The 12,481-nt window shown below is 44.3% G+C and overlaps 2 protein-coding genes across 7 annotated transcripts in view; one reads left to right on the top strand and one right to left on the bottom strand.

Annotated features, from left to right (window-relative positions):
- PPP2R3C (protein phosphatase 2 regulatory subunit B''gamma) overlaps positions 1-2,617 on the bottom strand; it is a 109,044-nt gene extending 106,427 nt beyond the window's left edge. Inside the window, exon 1 of one of the 3 annotated variants that reach the window (XM_033952473.1) lies at positions 2,380-2,617. In XM_033952473.1, coding sequence (XP_033808364.1) covers positions 2,380-2,428 — 49 coding nt within the window. In that variant the 5' untranslated portion in view covers positions 2,429-2,617. Of the gene's footprint in view, positions 1-2,311; positions 2,331-2,379 lie in introns of those variants that run through there. The other 2 variants (XM_033952472.1, XM_033952474.1) reach the window with 2 other exon arrangements.
- Positions 2,423-12,481, top strand: part of PRORP (protein only RNase P catalytic subunit) — a 137,949-nt gene continuing 127,890 nt past the window's right edge. Inside the window, exon 1 of one of the 4 annotated variants that reach the window (XM_033952470.1) lies at positions 2,423-3,613. In XM_033952470.1, coding sequence (XP_033808361.1) covers positions 2,634-3,613 — 980 coding nt within the window. In that variant the 5' untranslated portion in view covers positions 2,423-2,633. The remainder of the gene's footprint in view (positions 3,614-12,481) is intronic. The other 3 variants (XM_033952468.1, XM_033952471.1, XM_033952469.1) reach the window with 3 other exon arrangements.

Raw genomic sequence — 12,481 nt, 5'->3', positions numbered from 1 at the left:
CTCTCACTCCACTGAGGAAAGATCATAGAGTGGGTGAGAGTGTGGTGCAGTGGTTAAAGCTACAGCCTCAGCTCCGAGGTTGTAAGTTCAAACCCACACTGCTCCTTGTGATCCTGGACAAGTCACTTAATTCTCCCATTACCTCAGGTATATTAGATAAGACTGTTAGCCCACCAGAATAGACAGGGAAAAATGCTTGGGTACCTGAATAAATTTATGTAAACTGTTCTGAGCTCCCTTGAGAAAATGGTATAGAAAATTGAATGAATGGAAGGAGCCTACTGGGAGTCTAACTGGAGCTCCCGGAGGGAGTTAGTAAAGATTTCTAATAGTTCCAAAGGCTTGAAAAGTTGATGTACAGTAGTATCTTCCCCTTATCAAGTGTCCCTATTGCGTCCTGCATATTCACTCCTGCATGTGACCCCCATATCTTCCAATAGGGAAGACTTGCTCTGTTAGAGCAAAGGCATGCAGATAGACCCCCTCGGCTTCTGAATCCCTGTCAGAAAGATCCACAGAATCCTGGTCAGCTTCTGGCAATGCTGCCAATGCACCCTAAGAGTCCAAGCCCCCTGCACGACCTCTGACTCACTGCCAGACTTCATACGAGTGTCCTGGCTATCTAAATAAGCTCTCCACATCAAATTAACAAATTCAGGAGAAAAGGCATTACTAGGCAGCAGTGAGTTCCCTCTAGGCAACTCTGTCTTATGTTTCTTGGGCTCCATGGCCTCTGTGCTCTTGCGCTTAGGTATGCTGCTATTCTGGGGCTTTGGAAGGGATTTTCTCCAAGCAGAAAGGCCCCCCCCCCAAAAAAAAAAAAAAACAGTTCCTCAGCTCTAGAGACCAAAGAGGAAGCTAAGCTGGACACTCGCACCTCCCTTTCATGTGCTGTGTGGCACATGGTGCAAGGCAGCTCTTCAAGCGACCATCCAATGCAACTCTGGCATGAATTAGGGGTAAAAGAGCCTGAGGACTCTATCCCTGCCAGTTTTGAGGCAAAACAAAGTGATTTGAAAGTTCTGGAGAACTTGGGGAAAAAAATTCAAGAAATCCAGATGGTCACAGTGGAAGCATTTTAGAACCAAAAAAAGGCTCAAAAACAACTTGTCCAAAAGTAAAAGAAACCCAGAAAACAGGATTTTACAGGTGGAGACACTATAGGGGGTGGCAGAAACCCTTAAAAACAGGATTTTCAGATTCCCCCAATTTTGCCCATAAGCTGTAATAGCCTTATTCACTGTGACATGTGCTCTAAAGGTGATGCAGCCTGCATCAGCTATTCCTCTAATACTGAGATATTCGAGCTGCTAGCCGGACCGAGGTCAGACTAATCCTCAACCCTTGCAGAACCACGCATGAAAAGTAGAGAAGGCAAAAATCACAGCCGGCACCCTGAAGAGCCCTGCTGATCCTCAACCCCCTCCAGAATCACACACGCAAAGGGGAGGAGGCAAAATCACAGCCAGCACCCTGAAGAGCCCCAGTGGCTGCCAACAGCCTGTGCTCAAGCCCCTGTGATTCAGTAGGCAAGCTAAGGTACTAGGGGTACTGATCTCCACAAAGATCTCTGCAGATTGGCCAAACAGATCCCCTAGGGGTTAACCTGCGGGCTGCAGACCCAAGTCTGCTTCTTCTCCATGCAGGCAGAGTTCTCCTCCGAACTGGCAAGCTCTGGTGCACCGATAGCCGTGAAAAATACTAAAGAAATATACGGAGCATATCAGAAAGACACCTTCTGGCTCGTCTGCAATGGAAAAACTGAAGGAGGCAGCAGAGCCCTCTGTAGGAGGAGGAGTTGAAAATCTGGAGTGGATTCCTTCTGTACAGCTTGTCCAGAATGACACAAGAAAAACCTCACTCATTGGCTTTCAATCTTCAGCACAGGGATGATAAATAGATCTGCAAGTTTGGCGTCTCTGTATTTCTTTGGAAACACATACAGATGCCAATCCAATAAAGCTTCCTGATTCTGAATTTAGCCACACATTTCTACTACATTTCAAATTATGATCATTTTTATGAATCATCTTTGTTTCTAGTAACGTCAGATTTAGCCGTGTACTGTACTGACTTGGAGAACGGAGCAATGGTCAGTCATACATTAAATCAGTCTAGTAAAAAAAAAAGAAAGAAAGAAAAGTAGCCCCTTATTTAATTCGTGATTAACCTTTATTTCTCTGAATTACAGTAGATACCAGCCGCCTTACTGTACCAACCCCCAATGAGATCGTCTCTAGAAGGGACTCCAATGAGCTCTTGCACCCCTCTCTGAATACACAATGAACCGAGCCGGCTACAACAAGATTACCACAGCTCGCTGCTCAATGAAAAGTGTTAGGGGATCACTCTTCCTCATGGCTCCGGTTTTCTACTTACGTTTATTCGAGTTTTCCAGCTTGTTCCTTAACATCCGTTTCCAGTCCATGCCTCAATGGTTCACCATGGCTCCGCTGACGTCAATTCCTGTTCCGGGGCAGAGGACAGCACATCCGTCGCGCGTGTTTCTTCTGTTGGCAGTTCCCAGGCTGCTGTCGGACAGCCCCAAAACCATACAGAAGAGCAATTTGGAAAAAGCCGCCTGGACGCCCTAAACAGCCCTAGAAAACAGGACTTGTCCCGGAGAAACCATTATGTCTTTATGTGCATTTAAAGCCATAGCGAGGAGTGGCTTGTTTTTTCGTGCTATAGAGTGTCACCGGGAGCCTGTTGCCCTTTTCCCTCCGTTTTACAGACTATATCTTTATAATCTGGGCTGTTTCCCTTTCACCACATCGCCTAAATTCGCAGGTCCAGAGAACTATCAAAAACCTCCTTCAGTCAAGAATGCTAAACCGAGAAGAGCAAGTTATAAAACAGGATTTCCCTTTTCAGCATTTGCTGCTGGTGCTGCTAAAAGGAGATCGAAATTTAATCAAAAAGAAACGGAAGAAACAAATGATGGTAAAACACATGTTTATAAAGGAAACATAATTGAAGTTCCCGCCAAGCCATTATTTGCAGATGAATGGAAGATACTTAAAGAAGAATCGATTAGTATTGAACAATTTGAATATCGAATGATGTTACAAATAATAGCTTCCAATGGTGACATAAATGTGGCTAAGTCTCTTTTGGTCTTTGCTGCAAGGGAGAACAGCATTGATTATAAATTACTTCAAAAGTACCTGTGTCTGTGTGTAATGCAGAATCAAACATCAGAAATTTTTGATATCTATGAAATAATGAAAACAAGGTTTAAGAGATGGGAAAAAGGCGCATATACTCTTTTTATCAAAGGTTTTAGCCAAACCGATCGTTGGGAAGAGAGCCTATCTCTGTTAGAAGCTATGAAAAAAATAGAAACGCCATCAAGCAGAAGCTATGGCAGTTGCATCCAGGGGGCTCTTGATAAGAAAAAAGGGAAAATTGCCTGGGGACTATATCATGAAATGCTGGAAAATAATTTGACACCCAGGTTTGACACGCTGAAGGCATTTTTTGACACTGGCAAGGCTTTGAAAGATGATGGCATATTCAAAAATGAACTTATGGAAGTTCTTTGGTATATGAGAAATAACCAAGTATATCCTAATGAGGCCTTAATGCAGAGTATAAAATCATGGTTTGAAAGGTAATCTTATACACCTCACACAAGTCATATCTCTATTTTGAGAAGATTTATTTGTAGATTGACGAATTTCAGTTTGTGTTTAGGATTTAGCCATTGAATGACAGAGTTTCATACTTTCTCTTTGGGATAGAATAGCTTCTTTGATTAATGAAGGGCCAGATACCTGTCCCTTTCTTGAATTCAGATAAGCCCTTCACCGCTTCCATCTGGAGGTTTTCCCATGCATCCATCACCCTTAAGAACATAAGAATAGCCTTCTGAGTTAGACCAATGCTCTAGTAGCCTGTTCTCACAGTGGCCAATCTAGATAACTAGTACCTAGCCAAAACTCAGGAATAGCAACATTTCATGCTACCGATTCAGGGCAAGCAGTGGCTTCCCCCATGTCTTTCTCAATAAGTCTATGGACTTTTCCTCCAGGAAATCGTCAAAATCTTTCTTAATACCAGCTATGCTATCTGCTCTTTCCACAACCTCTGACAATGCATTCCAGAGCTTAATTATTCTCTGAGTGAAAAAATTTCCTCCTATTGGTTTTAAAAGTATTTCCCCAGTAACTTTGAGTGTCCCCTAGACTTTGTAATTTTTGACGGAGTGAAAAATTGATCCACTTGTATCCGTTGTGCTGCACTCAGGATTTGGTACACTTCAATCATATCTTCCCTCAACCATCTCTTTTCCAAGCTGAAGAGACCTAATCCTTTTAGTCTTTCCTCATATGAGAGGAGTTCCATCCCTTTATCATATTGGTTGCTCTTCTCTAAATCTTTTCCAGTGCCACTATATCTTGAGATAAGGAGGCAAGAATTGAACGCAATACTCTGGGTGAGGTCGTAGCATGGAATGATACACAGGCAATATAACACTCTTAGTCTTGTTAACCCTCTTTAAAATAAATATACAGAATCCTGTTTGCTTTCCTGACCGCCGCCACACAGTGGGCTGAAGGTTTAATTGTATTGTCTACAATGACACCCAGCATTTTTTTGGGTGCTAACTCTTAAGGTGGACCCTAGCATCCAGTAACTGTGATTTGGGTTATTCTTCCCAATGTACATTTGTCCACATTAATTGGTCCTTTTACTAAGGTGCGGTAGCCGATTTAGCACATGCTAATTGATTTAGTGCACGCTAATACGTCCATAGACTACTCTGATCACTAACCTCTCCTCTGCTCCGATTCCGATCCATGCATGCAAATGAAGGGAAACAGCATGCAAAGTAGGAAATACGTGATTCACTAAACATTTTTCAGGCATACCGACTGGTTGGCCGATCCAAAAACAAGCGACTGGTGAGGACCAGTCGCTTGTGCAAAAACCCCGCTCAGACCACCCTGCTCTCTGCCCCAACTCTCCTGCTCCTGAGTTTCAGAAGCTGTGCAGGCAGGCAAAAATTCAGAAGCCGCCAAGCTTAAATTCTCTGGGTGTTTTTATTTTCCAACTTCCAACTCATTTACAGCTGAAATCCCAGCTCATTTACAGCTGAAATCCCAGCTAACGTCCACCAACCCTGCTCTTTGTCCCGAGCAACGCATCTCCTGTTCTGCCGCGATTCTCCTGCTCTGCTGACATAAAAAAAAGCTCTCTGCTGCAATTCTCCTGTTTGCCACCCCGCGCTCTGCCCTGACTTTTGCTGGCTGCCCCAACTCTTCTCTGCCCCACTCTCTGCAGCACGAGCCTGTGGTTTTAACCCGTGGATTAAAACCACAGGCTCACGAAAATAAAAAGCAGTTGCAGCCTCCTGCTTGTTCTTATGCCTTTTCTTCCCCCCCAACCCGACATTTTGCAGATGTCAGTTTCCATCGCGGAGAGCATGCGCAGACCATCTACAGGAAAAGCAGATGGTCTACGCATGCGTCAAGATCGCTCACTAGCGATCCGTGTAGTCGGCGTTCCTCCGATCGCCCCTTTTGCATGCTGGCTCTTTGTGAATTCATCAGCCTGCCACAGATTTGGCACAATCGGGCAGGTTAGTGAATCTAGCCCTATTTTTTTCCCCCACTGCATTATCACATTGACTATCGAGATTTTCTTCTGTGATCATCTCTGATCTGTGTAGTGATGACAGTACTTCTTTCCTGGCTCCTCTGCTTATCTATGCAGCCTAAATCTAAGGTCTAGTGCGGGGTGCCCAAAAGGACTATCGCAATCGACCAGTAGATCGCAAAGGCAATGCAAGTCGATCGCGTTGCCTTTGCGATCTTTTTCTCTCTGCTGCTTCCCCAAGCCAGGCCTGGTGCGTACAAGCGCCGGACTCACAAAACTTCACCTCCGACATCAATTCTGATGTCGGAGAGGAAGTTCTGGGTCAGCCAATTGCTGCCTGGCTGGCCTGGAACTTCTTCCCCGCATTAGAATTGACGCCGGAGGTGAAGTTTTGTGAGTCCGGCACTTGTATGCGCCAGGCCTGGCTCGGGGAAGAAGCAGGGAGAAATCGCATTGTTGGCTTGGGGGTGGGGGTAGGGAAAGAATCAGGAAGTAGAGAAATCAGTACGATGGCTTGAGGGGGCATGGGGAGAGAGAAAGAAAGGCAGGCAGGGGGAGAGAGAAAGACAGGCAGAAATAGAGGAGGGGGGGCATGGGGAGAGAGAAAGAAAGAGGGGGGGGCAGAGGGAGAGAGAAAGAAAGGCAGAAAGAAAGTAATACTGGTTTTACAGAAGAAGGAAGTGTAGCCAGAGACTCATGAAATCACCAGACAAAAAGGTAGGAAAAATGATTTTATTTTCAATTTAGTGATTAAAATGTGTCCGTTTTGAGAATTTATATCTGCTGTCTGTATTTTGCACTATGGCCCCCTTTTACTAAACCGCAATAGCAGTTTTTAGCGCAGGGAGCCTATAAGCATCGAGAACAGCGCAGGGCATTCAGCATAGCTTCCTGCGCTAAAAACTGCTATCGCAGTTTAATAAAAGGGGAGGGGGTATATTTGTCTATTTTTGTATAGTTGTTACTGAGGTGACATTGCATATTTTTAAGTCATCTGCCTTGACCTCTGAAAAAAACTCCGAATACAAATGATAATTAACATTTTCTCTGCGTACAGTGTGTTTTGTGCTTTTTTAAAATTTTATTGTTGGTAGATCATTTTGACTTGGTCATTTTGAAAGTAGCTCGCAAGCCAAAAAAGTGTGGGCACCCCTGCTCTAGTGAATAAAGCAGTGAAACCATCACCACACTTCAAGGGTTTAAATAATACAGAAGCTTTTCAAGAATAGATTATATTTTTGTCTCAAATCACTTAGTACAACAAGTGACAAAAGCCTCCATTGATCCTATCATTTTGTCTGATCATGGAGGCGTATGGATTGAATTTAAGTTTGATGAGCAAGAATATAGCAGGTTTGTTTGGAGGTTCGATAATACATTGATTGTAGATTCAAATTTCCTTGATGAATTTAAATTAAAAATGATTGAATTTTTTCAAATTAATACTTCAGAAGAAATTACCATAGAAATATTATGGGATGCATTTAAGGCTACCATTATCAGCATAGCTGTTGCTAGCAATCAGCATTTTCGGTTGGCATAACTAATGTCAGCAAAGGCCTACGGGAAATTATATCAATCTGACTCTGGAATGTAGATGCAGATAGACCCTGAGGCCCTGATTCTGAAAAGCGCCATCCCGATTTTAGGCAGTTGTAGGCGTCCTACAGCTGTCTAATCAACCAATCGGGATGCACGTTTTTAAAAAAAATGCTCCCCAGGCAGGCCGCCTATATTGAAGGCGCCTCCGGGAGCCTAGGGAGGCCCGCAGACGCCTAAGCGTCCCTACTCGTCTCCCTAGTAGAGGAAGAGATGCTTAAAATGTAGGCCAGCAAAATGCTGGTCTACATTGTAAGTAGACGCGGCCGCTATACTTATCGCAACAAGAGATCTCCCTGCTGCAATAAGTATAGCGGCCGCCTGTCCCATCACCGGCAGGAGGATGCCCAACTCCTCCTGCCGGAACCCCAGACCCCCCTCCCCCCCAAACTCGTAATCGCTAGCAGGAGGATGCCCAACTCTTCCTGCCGGAACCCAAGACCCCCTCTCCCCCCCAAACTCATAATCGCTGGCAGGAGGATGCCCAACTCCTCCTGCCGGAACCACGGACCCCCCCTTCCCCCCAACTTGTAATCGCCGGCAGGATGATGCCCAACTCCTCCTGCTGGAAAGCCGGACCCCCTCCGAACCCCCCATGCTATCGACCCCCCCCCCAACTAACCTCCCTCCCCCAACTAATCTTTAAATGTTGGTCGGCTGGACGGATCTTGCTGCCATCCAGCCGACAGGCCCGCCTTGTGGAAATGAGACGGGCCCGCCCCTTCCTGGCCCATCCCCGCTAAATCTAAGGCCTGATTGGCCCAGGCTCTAGAAGCCTGGACCAATCAGGCCTTAGGCATAGCGGGTCCATCCATCCCCACTAATCCTAAGGCCTGATTGGCCCAGGTTAGGCATCTGGGCCAATCAGGCTATGTATTGGTATGTATTGGGTCCTCCCAGAGCTCATTGATAATACTTCAGATTGGTTGTGGTTGGAATGCGACTCATGTTCCCTTTGAGACTATGTCATGTTCTTAGTATTAAAATGCCTAGGTTATATAAAGAAAACAAAATATTTATGGATACATGGAAAACTCTCCGATATGTTAGTAATTTAACACCTATTCCAATCTATAAATCAACTAATCAAACTATATGGTTAAACTCCAAGATTCAAATTGACGGATTTAAGGTCATCTGGAAGTATTGGATGATTGCAGGTATACAAATTTTGGACGATGTTATTTCAAATGGTAAGCTGCTTGACTTTTCACAGTTGCAACATAAATATGGTCTTAATAAATCACAAAGCTTTTAGATGGTTGCAACTGAAGCAACTGAAAGGAAAAATCTCAATAATCAGTATAGTCTGGAGTTCTTATGCTTTCAGGTGGACTTCTTGGGTCATCAGGCCGCACAGTGGTATAAATTAATAAATGAATTTATAAATAAAAAACCTAAAAATGGACTTGGGGACTTCTGGAGCATTGAGATAAAGCATCAAATTACTGCATCTCAATGGCCACAAATTTGGTCTTGGAGAATGAGATCTACGATGTCTGCATCTATGAGACAAACTTGGTTTTTTTCTTTTGCATAGAGCATTTTGGACTCCAGTTAGATTACAAAAGTTGGATAGCTCTAAGTCTAATAGATGCTGGCATTGTAATCTGGAAGCATGGACTTTAGATCATTTAATATTCTTGCATTTTGGAAATCAATCTGGTCTCAAATTAATTGTTTATTGGAAAACCATGTAACATTATCATATGTTACAATAATGTTCGGTATGTCAATGAGAACAAAAAGTCAAATTTCATCAAGCAATAATAAACTTTTATTGATCATGAGAGGAGACGCCATACAACATATTACCAGTAATTGGAAAAATTACAGTAGACTAAACTATACCTTCTGGTGGAATTCGTTATGCTACATTTACAAAATGGAAAGAGTAATTGCCATACAATGTAACATGCTGTATGTGTCATGCTAAGGAGGATGGGAAGGAAGAGGTGCACACTCATAACATCATTATATATTCATGAATCAATCTGATAATCATCACCACCAGGCTGTGTGTGTTATGGGATGGAAGAAGAAAGGTGCATGTTTAAATTGATCACTGCCTTACTAGTTCTGCAGCTCCTCGTGCTGTTCCTCTCGTCCTGTCTTAGAGACGTGGTGACGTCATCCGGCCGACCCGCTCTCGCAGATTCAGTGGCAGGCAAGTGATGTGTCTCCTGATTGGCTAGGCACCCTAAGCCCAAGCCAGTCGGAGTGGAGACAGGGCGGGCCTTGGTGAAGGAGTCAGGAGACGAGAGGCACGCACCTAGTATATCGCCGGCTGCAGCCGCAGGCCAAGTAGACAGATCCACTTTTGTCCGGGGGGGTGCTATCAGGAAATCGGCAGGGGACAAAAAAAAGTATGACAGCAGTGTTTATTGTTTATTGTGCACAGCAGAAGCATAATACCTGAATTTGTGCTATGGTGGCCTAGGACAGTGTTCTTCAACCTTTTTACACCCGTGGACCGGCAGAAAAAAAAGAATTATTTTGTGGACCGGCAAATTACTAGGACTAAAATTAAAAAACCCAGTTTCCGCCCCCACAAATCATCTGATCCCATCCACACAAGCCTCAGTTATGATTTTATATTGAATGTATTTTATTAAAGTATAAAAAGAAACAATATTCTGTACAATTGTCATTTTATAAATACAAATAATTCAGAGCAAGGATCAACAAAACCCCTATCTCCCCTCCCCTTCACATATATCCCCTCTACTATCAAGAAAACTGAACAAGCCAAATTATTACAGAATGCTACACAGAAATATCATGCTAACAGAATACTGCAGTCACACATGACAGGAATAGTTTTAGGGGAATGCAACTAGAGCAACTGCCCCCTGGTCAGAGAGCGCCTTAAGCCAGCTGGAAGCTAAAGAAGCACTGCCTGGGTTTTGCAGCCCCAGTTATGTCTAACACCAGCTCAGGCAGGATATATATTTCAAATCTGATATATTCTAATCACAAAATAGAAATAAAATTATTTTTTTCTACCTTTTGTCGTCTCTGGTTTCTGCTTTCAATCTTCTTTTCACTCTCTTCCTTCCAGCACCTGCCCTCTCTGTCTCTTCAATCCAGCATCTGCCCCTTCCATCCACTGTCTGTCCTCTCCCCCTTCCATATGGTATCTGTCTTCTTTCTATGCCCCTCTCCCCTTTCCATCCAGCTTGTGCCCCCTCTCTCCTTTTTACATGATTCATTCCAGCTTCACTGCTCTCTTCATTTTTATCTCTCCTACACCAGATCTATCATCGTTGTCCCTCTCTGCTTATTTTTCTGCTGACCCCTTCCTATCATCAATCTCTCTACTTTCTCATGCCTGTGTCTCCCCTTCCCCTCCTCTAATCTCTCTGCCAGCTGTTACCTTCCTTTTTTCTTTCTCCCTTCCCTCCTCCTCCTGTCCAGCAGTAACTCTCTTCCCTTCCTCCCCTCCCAGCAGCATTTCTCCTCCCTCTCCAGTAGCAGCTGACCCTTTTTTTTCCCTTGCCCACAAGCTTCCCTCCAGGTCCAGTAGCAGCTGCCCCTTTTTTTTCCCTTGCCCAGCAGCTTCCCAGACTCCTTTCCCTCCTCCCCTCCCAGCAGCATCTCTCCTTCTCCTTCCCTCCAGGTCCAGTAGCAGCTGTCCCTTTTTTTCCCTTGCCCAGCAGCTTCCCAGACTCCTTTCCCTCCTCCCCTCCCAGCAGCATCTTTCTTTCTCCTTCTCCAGTAGCAGCTGTCTCTGTTTTCCCTTGCCCAGCAGCTTCCCAGACTCCAATAGTGGCTTTCTCCCCTCCCAGCAGCTCTCCTTACTTCCCAGCGCAGCGATTCAGGAAGGAAGTCTTGGGTCCTTTGTTGGGTCACGCCGTCTCTGAGGAAAGAGGAAGTTGCATCATCAGAGGCAGCTGCGACTCAGCAAAAGCCCCAATGCTGCCTTCGTGAATCGCTGCGCTGGGAAGTAAAGGAGAGCTGCAGAGAGGGGAGAAAGCCACTGTCGGAGGCTCCCCAAGATCTCTCCAGCCCAGCGCAGACTTCAGCTGTTGATCTTGCTGGCCCTGTGCGGACCGGCAGGAAATTGAAGGGAGTCAATCTTGCCGGCCCTGCGCAGACCAGCAAAAATTTCCTGCGGACCGCCACCAGTCTGCGGACCGGCGGTTGAAGAACTGTGGCCTAGGACCCTGGGGGAGCCCGGGCCCCCTGTCAGCTCCGGGCCCCTGAATGCAGGACTGGTAGTACTGCCCTGATGGCGGCCCTGGTCATCTCTGGGAGATAGGTTATCTAAGTTAGGTGTGACATTTTACAGTTATGCTGATGATATTACTGTTGCAAGTCCAATATATTCATCATTCTCTCAATCTATGCAGTTAATTTCCACCACAATCACAACTGTTGAAATTTGGATGACCAAATTTTAAATTAAAACTCAACGCAGAAAACCCAAAATACTACTCCTTGTAAGAAGAAAGAAATAGAGACAAGCATACATTTGAAATGAATTTTGTACTCAATTAATCCTACTATAAGAATTGAGTTATTTTAGATCAAATCTCACAATGAATTCAAATACAGATGCTTAGTAAGGAAAAGTTTATATATGTTGTGGAAACTACAGACTATTAGACCATATTTTGATGTTTCTTCTTTAGACTGTTGGTACACTTGTTAACTCTAAGTATTTTGGATTGCTGTAATATAGTTTACTTAGCAAATCCACGCTAAAAGACTATCTTTTTGAAGCTGCTTTTAACTCATAACTCCTTATTAACCTGTTAAATACCCATGTTGTTTTAATCATTCCCATAGTAAATGTACTCCCTATTCCTTAATTTGCCCTGTTTGTTTCAAATAGATTGTGAAACTCTGTTGTAAGGGAAAAGTCCCTGCTCAGTAGAGCTTACAAACTCTGGGTCAGGTCAAAACCTGCTTTTGGGATCACGACATAGTTGGGCTTTCCATAAGTACATTATTATTCTGCACCTCCAGGTGGTCACAGAATTTTATCTGGCTGCAGTCATGGGGTCACAAGCACAAAAAGATTGGAAAGTACTGCTTTATGTGCTTTGTGTGCAGGGCTGTATGCATCTGGTAGCGCTGTAGAAATGATAAATAAGAGGAGGGGGAATAGTGTGCATGTATCTGTGTATACATCATAGTTCCACCTTTGCTCTGCTCTGACTACCTTCAGGAATGTGTACATTCAGATGAAAGGAATGTAGGTACTATATGGTCTAGCCCCTAAATATATAACTGACCTTTTCTCCTTCTCAGCCAACAGACATAAGAGAAGCTCACA

The sequence above is a fragment of the Geotrypetes seraphini genome, chromosome 7, assembly GCF_902459505.1.
Source record: "Geotrypetes seraphini chromosome 7, aGeoSer1.1, whole genome shotgun sequence".
NCBI classification, from domain to species: Eukaryota; Metazoa; Chordata; class Amphibia; order Gymnophiona; family Dermophiidae; genus Geotrypetes; species Geotrypetes seraphini.
Note: the sequence above shows the minus strand (reverse complement) of the source record. Positions and strands in the feature narration are given on the sequence as shown.